The 20,765-nt window shown below is 38.6% G+C and overlaps 1 protein-coding gene across 1 annotated transcript in view; it reads right to left on the bottom strand.

The window, feature by feature from the left end:
* The window catches only part of SLC25A13 (solute carrier family 25 (aspartate/glutamate carrier), member 13), a 273,994-nt gene that overhangs the window by 94,278 nt on the left and 158,951 nt on the right, over positions 1 to 20,765 (bottom strand). Inside the window, exons 6-11 of the mRNA XM_006834264.1 lie at positions 8,962 to 9,108; positions 7,081 to 7,219; positions 5,522 to 5,615; positions 5,034 to 5,118; positions 1,112 to 1,196; positions 468 to 626 (exon numbers count right to left, since the gene is read on the bottom strand). Coding sequence (XP_006834327.1) covers positions 468 to 626; positions 1,112 to 1,196; positions 5,034 to 5,118; positions 5,522 to 5,615; positions 7,081 to 7,219; positions 8,962 to 9,108 — 709 coding nt within the window. The remainder of the gene's footprint in view (positions 1 to 467; positions 627 to 1,111; positions 1,197 to 5,033; positions 5,119 to 5,521; positions 5,616 to 7,080; positions 7,220 to 8,961; positions 9,109 to 20,765) is intronic.

The following is a 20,765-nucleotide window of genomic DNA, read 5'->3' as shown; positions in this document are numbered from 1 at the left end:
AAAAAACTCATTGAAAATGTTTACGAAGAACAATTTGTATTAAAGGATTAAAACATACACTTGACAACAACAGACCACCATAAGGAGCTCTAGTGGGTTATGAGTTGTGCTGTTCACTGCAGGGTCAGCAGTTGGAATCTAGCAGGCACTCCATGGGCAAAAGCTGAGCCTTTCTGCTCCCGTGAAGATTTAAAACCTCGGAAACACTATACAGGGCCACTATGAGTCGGAACCAACTCCAGGGTACATAACCACCACAGACCAATATAAATGGCTTTCAGATTATGGGCTGTTTTGATTTAGCCATGCCCTAGATGCCTCCAGCCTACTCCCATTAGCATGGATAATTAAGAATCTGCTGTATTTCCATTTTAATGCAGGCTCTTTAATACATTTCAGGCATTCAGATGGGAACCCAAGCTTTGACTATTATTTCACCTTACAGGAATTTAGTACATGGCACTAACCTCTATACAGTCCAAAGAAACCTTCATAGCGTAGCACTTTCTTAAAACAGTCAAAGCTGTTTTTATACATAAGTTCTCCTACAAAAGAGCCAGTTGATCGTTGATTCTGCATTCGAGTTTTTACAAGATCAATAGGATACACAGCAGTGGCTCCAACAGCTAAAATAAAACAAAAGCAACATTTTAGGAGGAAGTTACGGTCAGTCAGAGGGAAGGGGAGGTAGTTAAGTCAAAGAGAAGACAGAAAAAAGAAGCCCGTACTCATTTTAAAAATGGTGCTGTCTTTCTATACCCCTAAGAGCAACTGTGGATTTTAATCCAAGTGTCCCCTGATAAAAGGATGTCACAGACAGTTTAAATTAAAATCACAGCAGCACAACCTAACCTCATTATTAACCTGTCTTTTAGAAAGCCTGTCGGTGGCTACGTAAGGGGAACATGCCACTTGTGAGTCCCTGATCACATGCAGATATGGAAAAAAATTCCCTTCTCTCTCAATCCCACCTCATAAGAGCAGGCTGGGTGGTAGCTAGATTGAAGAAAGACTAAAGAAGGTTTTGTCTTTTAAAACTTCAAGGTAGAAAATCAGGGAGAAAATAAAAGGAACAATACAAATGAAAATTTTGCACTCATCCATGACTAACCTCCGGCAATAGAACCCAGGCCAAACCTGTAAGCCGACTCTGCAACCTGCAGGAGAACTGGACGACCTGTGTCTCCCGAGGCTTTCTGCTTTGCATGAATAGCAATCGGAGGGCAGGAAGACAGGAGATGGAGAAAAGGACATGACAAAGTGAGCACATACTCTTTTTAAAAATTAGTCACAGCGTTCTAAATCCATGGCACAACTAAAATGTCTGAGAGGAACACAGGATTAGATTTGATATGTTCTTCTTGTTGTTGCTAAGTGCCGTCAAGTCAGTTCTGCTCATAGTGACCCTGTGTAGGGTTTCTGAGGAGCAGCAGGTGTGCTGTCCAGTTCTGATGCTACAATGTAACACTAAAAGTCCTTTCTCATTAATAAAGGGTTATTATTACTGTTAATGTTTAAGATCAAATCCCAGTATAATGAAAGCCTTTACTAAAAACAAAATGTTATGAATCTATTTTCAAATGTTTAGTTCTCATCAGTAATCAAAGAAATGCAAATTGAAAAACATCAGTGGGAGATTATTTGACTCCACGGCACATAACAACAACGACAACAATCAAATCGGCAAGTTTTGTTTTGTTTTGTTTTTTAACAGCAATACCCAGCCTGACAAGAGATGATAAAAACATTCTCAAACCTGTCATTAAACCAAAGGTAATTAACTGGAAATTTGGTAATACACATCCAAATCCTTAAAACATATGTGGCCTTTGACCTTGTAATTCTATTTATAAAAAGTTAGGTTATAAAATAATCATGTATGCAAACAAAGATGAAATTATAAGGATATTACAAAGCTGTACTGTTTTAAGAAGAAAAACTTTGGTGATACCTTAAGTGACCAAAAATAGAGGACTGGCTAAAAAATAATGGCACAGTTATTAAATGAAATAATGTAACATGAAAAAAATTAGAATGGAAAAGATATTTTGTATTAAGAAAAATGTTTATAAAAATTTATAAATGAAAAGAGAGGCTGAAAAAATGTGTGTCGATGGGTATTTGTTATATGATTTTCCTTTGTTATTTGTATGAACTATTTCATGACGTTTTTATAAACTTTAAAGATTATGTTCAGTAGAATATTATCTTTTTAATTAAAATTGTGGTTGGTATGCTGCTGTGTGCTGTTGAGTCGATTCTGACTCATAGTGACCCTGTGTAGAGTTTTCAGGGCTGTAAATCTTTACAGGAGCAGAAAGCCTTTTTTTTTTCTCCTGAGGTGTGACTGTTGGGTTCAAACTACTGACCTTGAGGTTAACAACCCAGTGCACAAGCCACTACGCCACCAGGGCTCCTTGTGGATTGGTATGTGCATGTAAAAATAATACGAACACTTTGGCCATCTATTCCTAAAGATATTAAAAAACGTTTACCATGGTTACAGCTAGGTGCTTGGATTACTGGTGATGGCTATTTGCTTCCCTCTTTGGTCCATCTTTTCTAAATTCATATATCAAACCAACCAGTTGTTAGTCATTTGACCTGTTATCCTTGAAATGGTTTGATGCCAGACCAATTCAGGGTACTGCACTTGTCTGCCCAGATACATAAAATAGTAATTTTATGCCAGACAATCTTGTCAAATGAGTGTGACATATATTTTTGTTAGTGCTTTCAAGTCAGTTCTGACTTACAGCAACTCTGTATAGGGTTTCTGGGGAGTGGCTGGTGGGTTTGAACCACTGACCTTGTGGTTCAAACTGACCTTGTGGTCCAGTGCTGATCCTGCAGCACTATATCAGGACTCCAAAAGTGGCATATAGTTGGTGTTTAATAAATAACTGGTGAGTGAATATGTACATTCAATAAAATTTGTTTTCAATCACCAGGATAATTAAAATCTGTGAGCAATGACAACAATTATAAATTCCAGCCATCAAACCACTCCATCTGAGCTGCTGTCATTGTAACACAAGTCTAATGAAACGGTTTCATTGGGAATTTTCTTCAAAATAATTTAACTGAAAATAGCTTTACATAAAAATACACATGTTTAAGAATGTAAACTAGTTTTTCTGCATATCCCATGCGGTGTTTCCAACTCTATCCCTGTACAGATGGATATCACAGATGTGGCACTGTAGCATGAGCACTTGACCCCAAGGTTGGTTTGACCTGCAATTCTCTGCCATTCAAACCCATCAGTCTCTCCTTGGAAACCCTATACAATAACTCAACAGTACTAAACAACAACAATATCCATAAGAAAAGCACAATGTATATACGTGGAATTGATAGAAATATGCATCAAAATACTCTGGAAATCATGGTGGGGAGGGAGAGGGGGAGATCTGACACATCCACTAATTCCTCATCTAAAATAAATAAACATCTGACTTTTATTTACCCAGTCTTGCACTAGAAATGTAGCATGTACTTGAACTGCAGCAAGAAAGATTCCTCCACCTTCACCCCTCTGTCTAAAATGAATGAGAGGCAGCCCTCTGCCTACCAGGTGGACAGCCTTACTCACTCTAGTTTGTGAACGTTGTCAACCCCACCAGGGTCCTTGTAATAATACATTTTCCAGGCAAGGGCATCCAGAATACTTTAAACCTCTAAGCAGCAGCCAATTATTTCCTGCTGTAAATCTCATCAATTTAGTCTAACCCTTCCCTAGCCAGTATCAACAAGCACCCATCATAAACTCTCAAAAGCTACAAAGGAAAAATTGTGGGATACCTCTGCCAGCTGGAGAACAGGAGGGAATCTTGTGGGGGGGGGGGGCGTAGGAACCAACAAAAAAATATTCTCTGTTTTTCTTAATCCCCACATTTCTACAGCGGCTAGTATGGATACAGTGGAAGTGATAATCATCTCTTAAGCAGTGTTTAGAAATCAAAGGCAGAGCAAAGGCACTGCCTCCACCTCTGCACGTGATTATTCAGTTCTCTCCTGCACTCAGGAAAATCGGCTTCCTCTTTTAACAATGGCCAGCTGGTTTTCCAGAGGTGCCTTGTTAGGATTTGCTGAGTACCCATCCACCACTTTAAGTTCCCTGCGGCACACAAAACTCGCCACTGCGTTTGAGTGGGAGAGATCTAAAAGGAGGGGGTCCTGGCTCAAGGCCTGACAGTCCTAAAAATGTAGCCCGCATCAACCCATTGTGGTCAAACTGGCGTCTCTGTATAGACCTAGCTCTCCAAGCCAAAAAATGTTAAGTCTCACAGGATTCAGAGATGGCTTTGCCTTAAAGGAGGTATTTTTTCTAAGACGGCGCTCGTCTGTGAGTGGATTTATTTTACAAACATCGTGTAAGCACAACACATGCAATGAAGGCTTTTATTCTCTAGTCCTGAGCTATAGATGGCCGAGTAAGAGTTAAAGGAGGAGGTTCCACGTCTTAAGTTTCTGACTCCTACAACTTCAAGAGATTGGTTTCTGTTAACCATAAAATAAAATTTAGCATTCCTAAAATTGTTTCCACATAACTTATGAATCCTTTCACTGAGAAAATAGGTCTAAAAGCCTTCAAACTAGGACTCCAGACTAAACAAAATTATCTCGTTTTGATATTCAGAAAAAACGGAAGCCATGGCAGTTAGACAATGCAGTTAGACGACGTACGCCTCTGTGGAGCAAAGATGGCTTTCATTTAGCAATGCCTGGCTGCTAACAGTGGGATCAGCACCAATGGCTCTCAACGAGGGCTTCGGAGAAGTAAAGATCTACACACTCTTGGAGTGCTAGGCTTCCACTCAGTAAACCACCCAGTCTTTGAAAGAAACAAGCAACTTAAATCTCCAAATAATTTCTGTTTCAGCCTTTTCAAATTATCCAGATTTTAGGTACAAAATGGAAAGTGGTAAATTAGGTATCACCAGGGCATTTGCAAATGAAAAGGGGCAGGGGTGCCCTACTAGATAAAAAAAAAAAAAAACGAGTGAACAAGTTGGTTCTTCTTCACCCACCTGCCTGTGGGCCTCAACAATATTGAAGGGCAGAGTTCCCTCTTCCAGAGGAGCAATTCGTTCAATGTCTGTTAAAGTCAGTCGTCTAAAGGAGACAAACACAAACAATGACAAAAAACACCAATTTATTCCAGTTTACACAATGGGATTTAAAACAAACATTTCTATGTCTCATACTTCCGAGTAGAAGGAGATCTGGTAGCGTATGGTTACAAGCTGGGCTGCTAACCTCAAGGTCAGCAATTCAAAACTACCAGCTGTTACGCTGGAGAAAGATGAGGCTTTCTGCTTCTGCAAAGACCTGCAGTCTCAAAAGCCTTATACAGGGTTGCTATGAGTTGGACCCGACTCCTTGGCATACAACCACCACCACCACCACTTCAGAGTAGCCTGGATTCTTTTTCTCAGAATTGCTACCCTTTTGCTACCTCCAACTCCCAACCTCCTTTTATTAAGCTGATTAAAAAAAAAAAAAAAAGCCAACTTACCCCCGTGGCTCATATAAATCTGCTAACTGAAACAAGATGTCCACTTCCATGGGTGTAACCTGACCAAATTTCTGAGCTGCCAGAACAAACTCCTCTGCATGGGGTAAAAAAAAAAAAGTTAAATGAGAAAGATTCAAAAAGGAATAGCCACTAAATTCAACATTAACTCAGGCACTGGAATGAGTGAACATCACAAAAATTTATTATTATCGGTTACAGAATTCAAGTCAATCCAAATAGGGTAAGCATGGCTCATGTCCTTCACTCATGTGGAAAGAATGGGAAGACTCTCTTCTCTCACCTTTAGTTTAAAAGCTTAGTGCCATCTGAAAGTTTAGTGTAAATGACCCAAGCTATGATTCAAATGCATGTCTGAGAAAATGGTCCCAGGAAGTTATACTAAGGAAGCTTTGGGATTCCTAAGGGAATTCTGTTTTGGTTTTGAAATCCCACTAAAATGATGATAATATATTGTTCCAAGATTGTAAATCAACATACATTATCACTAATACAAATTGGTGGGATTCTTCGTCTACTTCTGAAGGCCACATTGTTGTTGTCAAGTGCCTTCGACTTTGTTCCAACTCATAGCGACACTACATAGGGTTTTCTGAAGAGCAGCTAGTGGGTTTGAACTGCCAACTTTGTGGTTAGCAGTCCAGTGCTTATCCTGCAGCACACAACACTATCAATTTAGTTCAAGTTATAGCAAGTATCAGACTTCTGGTGTGGGGCTGTAGTATCAGCACAAAACTGTGAACCCAAGGCCCGCAGTTGAAACCCAACAGCTGTTTCTCAGAAGTACAGGGTCGCTAAGAGTCAGAACTGACTGGCTTAACAACAATCATAGCAAGATTCGAAAACATTTAAAAAAACTGCATGTTCCCTCATCAAAAAGCTGTCTTCAGTTGATTTAAAACTTGCTGGAGATTATTTTTGTTTACTTTTGTTTACTCAGAAGATGGCGACTATGCATATAACATTTGGTAATATGTGTACTATGTGGGATAGAAAAAGTCATAACAAAATCTCCTGGTTGTCCTCTTAACCCTGGTTGAGGGGGCTTCAAAAAGTTTGTGGAAGGGAGACGAGCACGAGCGGATGTGGGACCCTATCCAGAAGCAGCAATGCCACAGATGGAGGCAGAGATGATGACATGGAGAGAGGGAGCAGCTGACGACTCTATAGACTCATGAAAGAGAAAGACTGAGTGTTGGCAGCCAGGAGGCAGGCTTGCAGAATGTTTGCCCTTTGGTTGCTTAAATGATTATATTTTCCTGAGTGCTTTGGTGTACATCCAAAAAAAAAAACAAAACAAAGCACACACACACAAAAAAGGAATAGAAGCAAATACTGTTGAATGATGATGCACGGAGGGATTGTAATCATTGCAATGAAACAAAATAAGATGAGTGTAAAACCAATGTTCTCCCATGTACACTATCACTCAATTCACACATACAAAGTTTGTGCAAAAGTTCCATTATTTTTTTAATTCTATGGTTGCATGAACTTTTTGAAGGTCCCTCACATTTTCAGGCAATAATGTTCTTACTCACCTTTTGTCACTTCAATATCTTTCCTGTTGCCAGCCAGAGTACTGTAGATCTTTCTAATGAGTTCCATGTTGTTAAGGAGCGAATTAAATCCATTAAAGTAGGAAAAACTAACTTGATGGGATGTAGTACCTCCGGCAGCCTTAAATAAGTTGAAAACAAAAGAGGGAAAAGAAAAATAAACAGAAGATTTATAGAATGCAGAAGATTCAGAAGTCATATATCAAGTATTACTTTAGAAGTAATCTGAGAATGCATGGATAAGAAGAAATGGTCATGATTATGTTCTTTTACATTCAAAAAAAGAAAAGCTATAAATGATTTTTGAAAGTAACTGCAACTAATCATGACCAGAACTTGCACTCTCCACACAACTCCTAGAAAACTAAATAAATGCATGTGTAGGATTATAACAACAGGACTAGTAGTAATTTACAGAGTTCAAATTTCAATTGGAAATGTTTTATAAGTTGGTTTATTTCATCTAATGAGCAAATCTTAAAGGCTTATGCATGCAAAACTATATTGCACACACTCGCAGATGCAAAACTATATAATAGAAATGCAAACATACTAGGAAAAGTGGCCAATCTACCATTAATATCAAGACTTGTCATGTTACTTACAGCTAGCAATAAATATTTAAATACAGACTTTACATTGGTGGGATTTCTAGTATACAAGTGTATCATGGTAAAATTATGAATTGTCATATACTTTGATGGGAGTTAAGACTGGTCTGAATTCTGATAATCAGAATTTCTAAGAAACCATATATCTTTACAAGAAACATGTATATCATGAATGAAACTTCAGTCTGAGGTTTCAAATTCTAGGCGTCCCTAACAAGGCAAAATATTTTTATTAGGAAATCACTTCTTAATAAGGAAACAACCACATAAATCTTCCTTTAGCAATCACTTAAAATAGCTGACATGAGAATTTAAAATGGGGTAGGGAATGGGGATCCAGAGAAGCAGGCAGATTAACAAAGTGCCAAAAAGGAAAAGGTCATGTTAGGGTGCCATGTCTTCAAAAAGGGCAACAGGAAAAAGAAAAAAAGAAAAAGACTATTTTAGTAAGTCCTGGGAAAACCCAGATGACGATGAAATGGTTCAACCTGTTATCCCTGCGATTCAAGCGTTCTCAAAGGAGAACCAGTACTGGACAGCATTCCAGATTTGGCCGAGCATCAGAATCATCTACAAAGAACGGATTCCAAGACTTCACCACCTTAGGCTTCGAAGAGACCTTGAAATCTGTATTTTCTTGGTTAACCTGATGTTCTATAACAAGGCTTGAAAGCCATCACTATATGATGTTGTAAGATGCTCTTTGGGGCTGTGAGGTAAGGACAGCGGTTGGACATGTACTAGGCTGAAGGCTCCACGACACACAACAGCAGTGCTAACATATCTTCCACTGTAGCACATACATTCTGAATAAATGAATGGATGTTAGAATTTCCATTTTGCTCATTACTCTAGCAAGCATATATAGGTGTGTACAATTTTTTTTACTTGTTTTTAAAAAATTTTTTTTTATTGGACACCAGGTAGTAGACATCAGCATCTGACATACTTCAAAACACAAAGTAATGTTTAATACAAAATTGCAGATTTAATGTTTATGTTTCCTTTAGTCAGTTAATAAAGTAATGGGTTATTTCTCTAAGATGTTCCATGTTATTTAGGCAAAAAACTTAATTTCCCTGTTAAGATAACACCTGTAGTAAGCATGGAAATGCATGGTGTCACATTAAGGACAGTGTTTAAACATAGAGTAATATATAATTAATGAGAATTATTCTTAAAATCATTTATTTACTGAGCTTAAACCAGGCAGTATAAACTGCTTTATTAAGGCAAGCTGTTTACAACTTACAGCTACTAGACATTCCTCTACAAAAGGTGTCAAGACGTGGGGTCGGATGGTGACCATGATGTCTCGGAAGTCAATGGCTGTGACTCTTCCAGTCTTGGCACTGTCGCGCTGCACAAACGCTTGCTTTGCATGCTCCAACTGCATTTCCTACGAATAAAAAGGTGAAATAGCAACTTTATGTTTTTCACTTAATTACTACAAATGACTGATCATTTTAAAGTTAGGATGTAATAATAGAAATTACATTTAGATTTAACAAGCCCCCACCACCTGCTTATTAAATAGTGACCCCAGGCAATTGTCTCTTCCCAAGAGAGAAAATTTTACTCTGACCAGTGAACATCTTGAGAAAATTCAGTTTACTCTAAATCACCAAATCACTTTAATGCTCGTCTTGAGCCCAAGGACACAAAGAAAATTAAAACTGGAGTTAAGTTTGGTAGTTTCAAAGATCTGACCAAATTCAGCTTAGGTGAATTTGATGACAGGAAAAGTGCCTGCAAGGAAAGTAACCTCTCTCCAAAGAAGAGAGAGAAAAAACCCTTTAATTTAACTTGGTACAACTATGTGATACAACAACAGACTGAAAAGAGCAGTTCTCTGGAATATGTGATTTCTTACCTACAAGGTTTGGGTTTCCCAACCTTGGTAATATTGGCATTGTGGGCTGGTTTGTTTCAGGGCTGTTCTTTGCATGGATATTTAACAGCATCCCTGACGTCTTCTCATTTGACACTAGTACGATGATAATAAAAAATGTCTCCAGATACTACCAAATGTCCCTTGGGGAGCAAAATCACCCCAGTGGAGGATTAATGCTCTAGAATCAGGCGCTAATAGTATGTAGGTCAAAGGAGCCAAAACCATGACAGTACCTTTGGATTTATGTTTTAATTCATATGTTCTAACGATAGGATGACCAGTTTTGGAAGGTTGTTGCTATTCTCAGTGGAAAAGCATATACACACACAAAACAAACAGCCTCCCATCACAAACCAGTATGAGCAATGTAGGAGCAACATCCCTCCTGCAGAGAGAACCTTACTATCTTCCTCAAATCACTCTGCCTATTTCCCACACCATCTCATGACTATAGCGTGAGATCTACTCTACATGTAATTTTTAACGTATCACTAACATGGCTCTGAATACCTCCAAATTATTTAAGTAAAGAGGTTTTACTGGATGATACAGAGATTATTATTACTTTTCTTTGGTGAAATACTGTCTTAGTTCACTAGTTGCTGTTGTGTGGATTCAGACTAATGGTGATTCCATATATGTCAGAGTAGAACTGTACTCCACAGGGATTTCAATGGCAGATATTTTGGATGCAGATTGCCAGGGTGTTCTTCTGAGGTACCTCTGGGTAAACTAGAGCCTCCGATCATTCACTTAGCAGCCTAGCTTATTAAGCTGGGGGCTCTAATGGCTTGGTACTTATGTAAAATGCAAGTATCTTTATGAACTAGTTCAAACCAAAGTATAGGAGAAATGAAATTATTAATAATCACTGAAGTAGGGGTACATGGTGGGTCATTATAATTTTCTCTCTACATGTGTAGTTTCAATATATCTGCAATGAAATATATTAAAAGACAAGAGATTTCATAGTAATTTCATAGTAAGTCGATCCCTTCAAATGCCTCTTCTCAGCTACAGCATCGGCTCCCACTGTGATCTAATCTGTCTTTGCTGAAACTGTTTTCCTGGGCTTTAATCTTTTGGGTACCTCTTCTACTCACTCCTTAAATGGAGGCACTTATCAGCCCTTGTTGTTGTTGTTAAGTGCCGTTGAGCCAATTCGGACCCATAGTGACCCAGTATAGGATTTCCAAAGAAACACTGGTAAGCTTGAACCACTGACCTTGCAATTCAAATGACTTTGCAGTCTGGTGCATTAACCCACAGCGCCACACCAGGACTCCATAGTTCTCAGATATTCTCACTCTGATCTGCTAAGAAGGTCCTCCAACCACAAGTCCTCAAGGGTTTCTTGGATGTGAAGTTTGATTCCTAAATCCTAACCTCTCCTCCTATCTATGAGGTCACAATTTTTAACTGTTTAAGAGCATATCCATGTAGGCACCATGTTAAACACATGAAATAAAAACGAAGCATCACTAACCTCACTATTCTATATCCTCACCCATCTCCCAGCCCTCAATCCCTCCACACCACCCCCATACTCCCACCTGCCATGTTCAAAACTTAATATTTTACAACTTGTTTTTCTAGTCACTTCAGCTAGAAAGCTGTCATTTGCAATTCTTCCCTCTCGCTTTTCCCCACAGCCAACCAGTTGCAAAATTAAGTCTCTTGGGTAGATATACGCACACTATTATTCACAACAGCAAAAGATGGAGATAGTCTAAGTATCCATTAATGGAAGAATGGATAAACAAACTTTGGTACATACACACAATGGAATACAATGCTACCTTGAAGAATATCGATGAAATGGCAAAACACCTCAAAACATAGATGAACCTTGAGGGTATTATGCTGAGCTCATAAAAGGATAAATATCACATAAGACCATTATTGTAAAGGTTTAAGAAAAGATTTCCATACTAAAAGAAAAAAAATGTTGTTGGTTACCACAGGTGGGAGGGAGAGGACCTTAGAGCACAGGCTAGCAATAGACACATCATAGTTTGGGTGTTGGGGAGGGTAATACACAATACGGAAGGGGAGCGGTGGGCATGATCTAAATGGGACAGAGGTAAATAGTGATGCATACTCAACCTTGGAACAACAGAGCTCTGTGATACAGGGATTGAGGCATAGTCTGAATGGATAAAAGAGGAGAAATAATGTTAAGGTGTTTGACTGTCTTGTGGATATTTGTTTCCCTTACCTACTTTTATATTTTAGTGGTTTAGCTGGGACAGAAAGGAATATTGGGAAATAAGATTGCAGAAAGCTTGTAAGCCCATCTTCAGTCTATAACTGATTGGAATACCTAAAGAGGATTCTAGAATTTGCCCAGTGAAATAGGTTACTTGTGGAGCCTTTATAGAGTATAGGGCTTTAGGTGTAATCCTGAGTCCCATTCAGAACCTTCTGAGGTGGGACATTCCCACTTGAAAGAACAAGCAGACCAGCCTAGAGCAGCTAGAGGAACAAAAGATACTTCTTGAAAGAAAGAGCAGCAGAAAAAGAATAAAAGCAGACTGTTTGGCTATTATAAGAATAAGCATCTGTTTGCCTGGGAGCCATCAAGGCCCTTCAGAACAAACCTTCCAATACTGAAACTCAGAGGGAACACACAAGCAGGTTTGTAAGCTCGCTGATAGCTATGTTGGTCTACTTGTAAGTGGGAAGTAGGTGAAAAGCATTAATGAAGACATGGGCTTAGTTTGACCATGTTCCATAGACTCCTGCCGACCTTGAGATGAGAGAGAGGTGAGGAAGGGATGGTTGGTACAAAGTTTATGGAGACTTGGGAACTCCTGCATCCATGGGCACTGACCTAGCCACAGTGGGCTAGAGATAAGAGTGAAGCATCCAGGTGATATGAAGTTGGGGGAGATGCACAAGAATGCCCAGATTTGCAGATAGTACCCATTTGACCTAGTTTGGATGGCTTAATAATCAGAACTTGACTAGAGTAAGATAAAGAAATTTGATACAGGAAGCAAGTATAATGATACAATTTGATGAACTTGACCTTTGCTCATGGAGGTAGTAGTTCAAAATAAAACCAAGAGGGAAGGACTCTTCACATCAAGGATCAAGCCTATCCCCTCAGTACACAGGGTTCATAGGGATGGGCAACTTAGACATTGGCTACTAAAAATGGTGGTGGTGGTGGGTGTTATCAAGGTACGAAGTGACTGGCTAACATGTTTTCAAGAGGGAATTTAGTTTTAGAGCAAAGAGGGGAAGTTAGAATACCCACTGAATAGTTTTCATCTTGTCTAGATGCGGTGAAAGGAGATGGGGATAGGTTTCTTTTGATTCAACAGTGAGTAATTGTATCATGACTAACTGCAATTGTCACATTTGTGTAACAAAAAGAGGGGCATAGTTAATCTTACATTCCAGGAAGAGAAGACCCTGGGACCATCAAGAGGGAAGAGCATGGTGGAACATGGGACCCCAACCAGAGAAGCAGCAACACCAGATATGGAGGCAGAGATGATGACATGAAGAGATAGAGCAGCTGAGGACTCTAAGACTCATGGAAAGGAAAAGCTGTGTGCTAGTGGGGAGGAAGCAGGCTTGCAGAATATACCCTTTGGTTGTTTAAATGATGCATGGAGGGGATTGTAATCATTGCAATGAATCAAAATACATTGAGTGCAAAACCGATGTTCTGCCATGTAGACTATCACTCAATTCACAATAAAAGCCTTAAAAAAAAAAAGGATATATGAAGAACCTGAAAGGTGCAATACAAATGTAGTAATATATTGAAAGTACAGCTATTCTATTTCACCACTAAGCATTTTATATTCTTATGAGATTACATCAGTAATGAATCCTTTTCATTATATAACTTAAATGTAAAGAACCCCTGTTTAGTTTGCATTGCATTCTTTAGAAAAAGTACCCTGAACAAAGCCATATAGTATTTGTTAATTGACAGTACAATCCCAAAGCACCTAAAAAAGAATGAAGTCTCTTAGACTATTTAAAGTTCACTCAAATGCATCTTTTCCTTTCCCTTCTGGTGCCATTGGCTCAGGTCCCTTTGGAGCTTGTCCCAATCAGCACCATAGTCCCAATAGTCAGTGTGGCACTTCTCTCTTGACCTCTGTAAACCTCCATGTACACATCATCAGGTACCATTTAGAATCTCTGATTTGACCTGAAAGCCCCTATGCAGGAACCTCTGATAGTTCCACATTATAAAGACCCATCCAAAGCAGAGGACTAAAGACTTGAAAAGAATTGCTGTCAAGCTCATCTGCCATCACTCCATATCCAGCCCTGCCAACACTCTCACACTGCACTCTTCCCTCAACCAGGGTGGCCTGATCTCCGTTGTTCTCTAGATCCTAAAACACACCACTTCCTTAAGATTTCACTCAAATGCCACACTTCAATAAATACACTAGGGACCCCTAACCAAAAAGAACTGATCTGAGTTCGTGTGGTTGCCTGCCTGAACCTCAATATAAAACTTATGTCTTATTTCACCTGACATTATAATCAGTTGTATCTATTTCTGTATTTCTCTCTGCCCCACTTATGGTACTGAACAAAATAGATACAGTAGGTGCTCAATAAATGATATATATTATTATGAGTCTAAAACAATGAACACATTTATGATTTATTGAGCAAAAAGGGGTTCTTGGTACAAGAGCTTTTGATTTAAGAGGCAGGAACAAATTGATGGTTAAACATCCTATAATGAAACACAACCATAGTGTGTGTTCAATTGGAAATGAATGAGCACCACCTCCTTTGAACTGCCAGACTTACTGCTAAAGTCATTGTAAACCAAGATTGCTCTTAACAACAGTAATAATATGTTCAGCTTTTTATCATTTCCCCTAGTTTATAACTCAAATAAGAGTCTTAGGGATCTTCAGATCATCATACCAAAAACTGCATCACTTTCCATCTTCTGAGAAAGCCCTGAATTGGAATACTCAGATCTGCCTGTGTGGATTGCCAAAGTGGCAAGCAGATGCCAAAGTGGCAGCAATGTCTACACAGGAGACAGGGGACACATTGATAATGAGGATGCACAGGAAAACCTAACATGTCCTTGGGTCCACCACTGGACAGGTGGTTCCTAGATCTGAACCCAGAAGAGCTAAAACTGAGGCAGAAGGCTTTTAGTATGCATGGAATATTGTTGTTGTTGTTAAGTGCCGTCAAGTCGATTTCAACCCATAGCGACCCTGTATATGGTTTCCGAGGAGCAACTGGTGAGCTTGGACCACCAACCTTACTGTTCAAACCAACTTTGCAGTCCAGTACATTAATCCACAGTTAAGCCACACCAGAATCTGTAAAATAATGTTTGCTTCCAAAATGAAGGAAACCAAGATGGAATGGAAGAACAATGGGAGAATCAATAGTTACATTCAAATATTTAAAGATTAAAGGACTATCAGAAGGAGGAAAAAAGTTATTTGGGGAGGGAAAATCAATATATCCTTGAATAAAACAAACAAACAAACAACAAAAAAGAACTAATAGGTAAGAGGGAGATGAGACTTGCGCTCTGTATTAAAAAATAAAATAATCAGTGCAGAGAAATGTATGAGCAGGCTTTAACACAATACACAGAAACACATTCAGACTTTAGAACTATTCAGCAATGAAATACTGGCTGGGGAACATATGCCAAGGCTTTTTTAAAATTTCATTTTAATAGAGATGGTTATAGAAGCAATATGATAGGATGACAAAAATAAGAGATAAAGAATAACACTGTGCACATATCACACATATCAATCTTGACTCTACTAGCTTAAAGTGTTTGGTATTCATGTTTGCACTGAAGAGGCCTGGGTTCTCATCTATCAAATAAGCTATAGTACCATTTGCTTTGCAAACTGGAAGTCATGCATGGCAGACATTTAATAAGTGGTAGCTTTGATTTTTTGCTGAGGTGAAAGGTTTAAACAGATAACCTCTACAGTCCCTTCCAATATAAGTTCTTTGAGCCTTTCCAGAAATCACTTAGTAAGAAACAGCATTTCTGCTGAGTCATTTTGAACCAGCCACAGCAATAGATAGATGAAGACCAGAGAGGGTGGAGAAAAACAATAATGGTTGAATGCTTAAACATAACAGGTTAGGGGCCAGACTTCAAAGACAATATTTCATTTAAGCCTTACAATAAATCTTTGAAGAAATAATTATGTTCATTTTTACAGAGAGGCACCTGAAACTTATGAGGGGAGGTTAAGTAACAAGTCAAAAGTGACATAGCCAAAGAATGGCTGAGAGTCACACCAAGGTATGTTGGATTCCAAAGTTGAGATTCTTAATCACTAGCCTATACTTTCTTGTATGAAATCATGAGTAAGAATATCAGAGTAGCTTTAGTCAGAAAAATGGAGAAGAGCTTTTACAAAAAGTTTCACTGATGATTTCATTATAGAAATAAGGCAAGATATATTTAAAAGAATTCTCATCTTGGATGATGAGAAAAAAAACAGAAAATCTACTACAAATTGTCACCTGTTGCCTACAAGTCAATTCCAACTCGTGGTGAACCCATGTGTGTCACAGCAGAACTGTGCTTCACAGGGTTCCTCATGATTGATTTTTTGAAGTAGATCGCAAGGCTGTTCTTCCAACATGAACTTGAACCTTCAACTCTTTGGTTCACACCCCAATAGTGTTAACCATATGCACTACATAGGGACTCCAAAAGGAGACTACTTCAGTGGAAAAACTCTGAGGTGGCTAATCCTGATGAGCAAGGTGAAATGAGACAAGTTTGAGTAGAAACATTTGTACTGAAATATACATCGAGGAAATTTAGATACAGAATTTGAGGGGAGAAAAGAAAGCTAACATTTATTCATTGCTATTAAGTGTGTACTATGTCCCAGAGACTGTGGTAAATGTTTTCCAGCATCGACTCTTTGAATCCTTCCAATAACCTCTCCATCACCACATTTTTGTACAGGGAAAAATGAGGTAAAAAGCAGTCAAGCATCACTTAAAACTAAAGACAAAATTCATATATACCCGGAAAGTCTGGTTCCAAACTCACAATCTTATCTACATAAGTATGCCTGCTCCTTTTCAAGGGAGACCTACAAAACCCCAAAGGGAGAAATAATAGTTGTAGAAACATATGAGATCACCCTACAGTGTATACAAAGAGCAGGCAGATAACAAACTCTAAGTCATACCTCAATAATAAGTACAGAAAATGGAAAAGAGGGCATGAGACGCTGTAGAAAACTGCCCTGTAGAACTGGGAAACTGCCAAGCCTTTTGGAGGAGAGCTCTTAATGGTGTTAGACATGTGGTTGTTGTTATTAGGTGCCACTGACTCACAGTGACCCTACATGTGACAGAGTAAAACTCCCCCATTGCGGTTTCTGGGCTGTAATCCTGGAGCAAATTTCCAGTCTTTCTCCTGTAAGAGTCACTGGGTGTGTTTGAACCACCAACCTTTCAGTTAGCAGCTGAGTGCTTAACCATTGCACCACCAGGGCTCCTGCTTACTAAATGCTGCCAATAGAGACGAGGAACTAACTAGCGAGAAAGGGCCCGTCACATCACCTAAAGCCAGAAGGTCCTGAGCAAAGAGCTGTACCCCTATCCCTGGGGTAGCTCTGCTCCAGCACATAAAAGAAGACCCAATTTCTCTCTAATATTTGCCAGTAAGCTGTTTTCTGTTTCTTCTATTCTGGTGCAGGATAATTAATGGAATATGTTTTCATTCTAGCAGTTTCCAAGTACTTCAACATACCCATTCAGATTGCTATAGGGAGGGAATAAAATCAAACTATTCAAAATTGCTAGTTGTACAAAATAAACACATATAAGGGTTACACCACTTAAGGTCAAATATATATGCTTCTAAATATTTCAGAAGCGCTCTGATAGCATAGTGTTTATGAATCAGGCTGCTAATCTCAAGGTCAGCAGTTCGAAACTACCAGCGGTTCCGCGGGAGAAAGAAGCTTTCTGCTCCCATAAAGATTTACAGCCTCGGAAACCCTACGCAGGGTCGCTATGGGTCGGAATCAACTCGACGTCATTTAACAACAACAACAATAGTTTCGGGCCTGTCATTTCCTTAGTAATCTCTGATTTTGAAGTGAGTATATTTTCAATGCAAAATTTTCCCGACCTCTATTCAGATATCCAAGTCTGTGCTTCACCCAGAAAACAATTGATCAGGAGCCAAAAAATTCCAAAAAACAAAACAAAGCAAAAAACCAGACTCTCAGAACAAAGAGCCGATACAGATGAACAAATCCAAGAACACCAAAAAAAGACTCCTCGCAAATTTGTACATTTGTATTTTACATAGTCTTGAACATAGTCCTGGTGCGCTGCTGTAGGAGAAGTGCTGGACTGCAAGGTCAGTTTGAATCACAAGGTCAGCAGTTCAAACTCACCATCCACTCCTCGGAAACCCTATACAGGGTTGCTATGATTTGGAACAGACTCAATGGCAACTCACAATAACAACAACATAGTCTTAAAATAAAATTTAAAAATCTAGAACTTTAATAAAAGCAGAATTCCTTTTTAATGGTGGTGGTAGAAACATTCTGGGGGAATGGGTAGAACATGTTTATCAAAAAAAGGAACAAAAATGCCTAAGGATGTTTTCTGAAAATAAATAAATAAAAAATAAAGTACACATTTAGCTCATTTCACGTTACATCAAGTAATAGAATCTGTATAACATTTACTATATAACTATGCATTTCACATTCATAATTTCATGCTATTATAGCAAAAATTCCATTAAAATAAAGAACCACAGATTTTAAACTGTTTTTTAAACAAAAATTTTTACATTTTTATATTTTAAAATATAAATTTTATAAATGCTATATTTTAGAAATTTATATTTTAAAATATTACTGCAACAAAATAGGTAGAGAGCTAAGTACCTCCCATTCTTTGCATTTTTTTGTACACTCTACTTTCAGCACACAATACAGACTTTCAGAGTTCAGGGTGAAATTTCATCCTTGATTCCCTGGTTGGGGACTTTCACTAAAAGGGTCTTCAAAGTAGTATCACCATGTGATACAGCACACACAGCAACACCTTATACTAAAAATCAAGCACAGCGCTTTTCCATCTCAATGTCCTTGCTCTTCTGATTTAACGTTAAACTTCCCAGTGGGTAATAACTGGAGAGATGCTGTATGGAGTGTTCATTTTTACCAGAATGTTACTGTGAATGCCTGCACAATAGGCTTCTCAGTAGTGTAGCAAAGTGACCGATACCATGGGCACAACACCACAATACATTTTGATTTCCTTCACCCAGAGAGTGGAAAATGTACAACATGAATGGAACATGCCCTGCATCTAATTCTCCAAGTGATTACTAGGATGCCTCATTGTCTCTGGTCACCTACCTGCAAACTAGCAATGGATTCCAGTTGGACTGAAAACACAATCTAATCTATTGACAGAGCTTTGGGTAAACAACATTAGCCCCCTTTAATGATTATTTCATTTTAGAGCATCAAGTGGTACTGTATTTATGAAATGATACCAACATTACATTACAGACGCCATCTGGTCCAGCTTAAAAGCAACACAGAAAACACTCACATGTTGAAAACGCAAAGGTAACCACAGGGTCTGGTTACTAAAGGCCCATGTTCTAGATATTTTAATGAACACAGATGCCAAATTGGGGAACAGAGGAAGGAAAGGTACAAATGACTCAGATTATTCACTCCTGAACAAGAAATTTAATTGTCCACTGTTCTGTTTAGACATTGTATCTCAGTGAGTTCTATCAGTCTTGATAGTATCTTTGTTGTTGTTAGCTTGACATCTATTTTCAATCCCCAAAGTTTAGAATTTGTGCTACTTTGGTTGAAGGTAGTAAGTTGAAGTTATGTTTTAGTTTGTTAAAGAGTAGCTTGTTTTTAACATGTATAGTCTATTTGTGTTGAAATTTTTGTGAAGGATGACATGACAAATCTAACAGCAAACCATAGCCAATGATGACTATAATGTCCAGATCATGATGGTTAGCAGCCATGATACTCGGACTGTAGAGGAACATGTAGAACCATCAGCATCTGGAAGCAACTGCCTTCTAGTACTCTACTCCTCTTTTGTTCCCAATATGAATAGTCAACATTTCTATACTATGATCGATCAAGCATAGCAATGATTGTGAGTTTGGCCCAGGACCAGGCAGTGTTTCATTCTGTTGTGTGTCAAGTCACTATGAGTCAATACCAACTCGATGGCACCTAACAACAACAATAACAACAAACATTTTAAATAGAGAAGACTTGGGCTGATCCTCATGTCATGATTGGCACATAAACCAAAATAAATGGTGATTCAATTTAACAGAAAATAGCTAAAAATCCTAGTTGCATTGTTAGTGTAAGTATGCTTTGGTATCCAACAGGGTTGTCATGGAGTATGTGTGATCTGAAGACAAGGGTCCTCACTAATAAGAAAGGCCAGTCTGCTCTACCAGACACAGCTCTAATGCCCAAGTTCTATAAACTCTGAATCACTTCTCTGAGTTTCATCAGAGTGAAATTATTTTAGACCCTTGATCAGAGATTCCCTTGGGTCAGGTAACATCATTCTTAAACTTAATTGATGAATCTACATTAACAAGGATCACTAGCCCCATTTCTTCCCAAGTCAATGGGCTAACTAATGAGTTCCAAATTTCAGAATTTGCCTCTCCACTTATTTATAACACTAGGAGAGGAGACAGTGGCACTCAACCAACATACATGTGAGCAACTGGTTCCTCATTAAAACTTCTTCTCTTGTGCTTTCCATATCCAAAAAGGATACCACCTTCTCATCACTTACCCAAGGCTAAAACCCTTGAGTTCCACAAATCTGTGATGATCTCTGTTCAATTATACATCACAAAGTCTTTTCAAATCTACCACTTAATTTCTCTTGGATTCATTTACTTTAGCTCATCACTGATACCATCCACCTAACTAAGGCCACTGTCATTTTATTCTTGACTTAGAAAGTGGCCAACTGGTCCCTCCATCCTGAGTCATTTCTTCTCACTCCTTTTTCCACACGACAACCACAGTGAAACACAAATGTGATAATGCTTGTCTCTCTGGACTTAACCATCAGCCCTAGGATGAAGACTGGAAGGATGGATCCTCTGCTTTTAA

The sequence above is a fragment of the Chrysochloris asiatica genome, unplaced genomic scaffold (genome assembly GCF_000296735.1).
Source record: "Chrysochloris asiatica unplaced genomic scaffold, ChrAsi1.0 scaffold00010, whole genome shotgun sequence".
Classification (NCBI taxonomy): domain Eukaryota; kingdom Metazoa; phylum Chordata; class Mammalia; order Afrosoricida; family Chrysochloridae; genus Chrysochloris; species Chrysochloris asiatica.
Note: the sequence above shows the minus strand (reverse complement) of the source record. Positions and strands in the feature narration are given on the sequence as shown.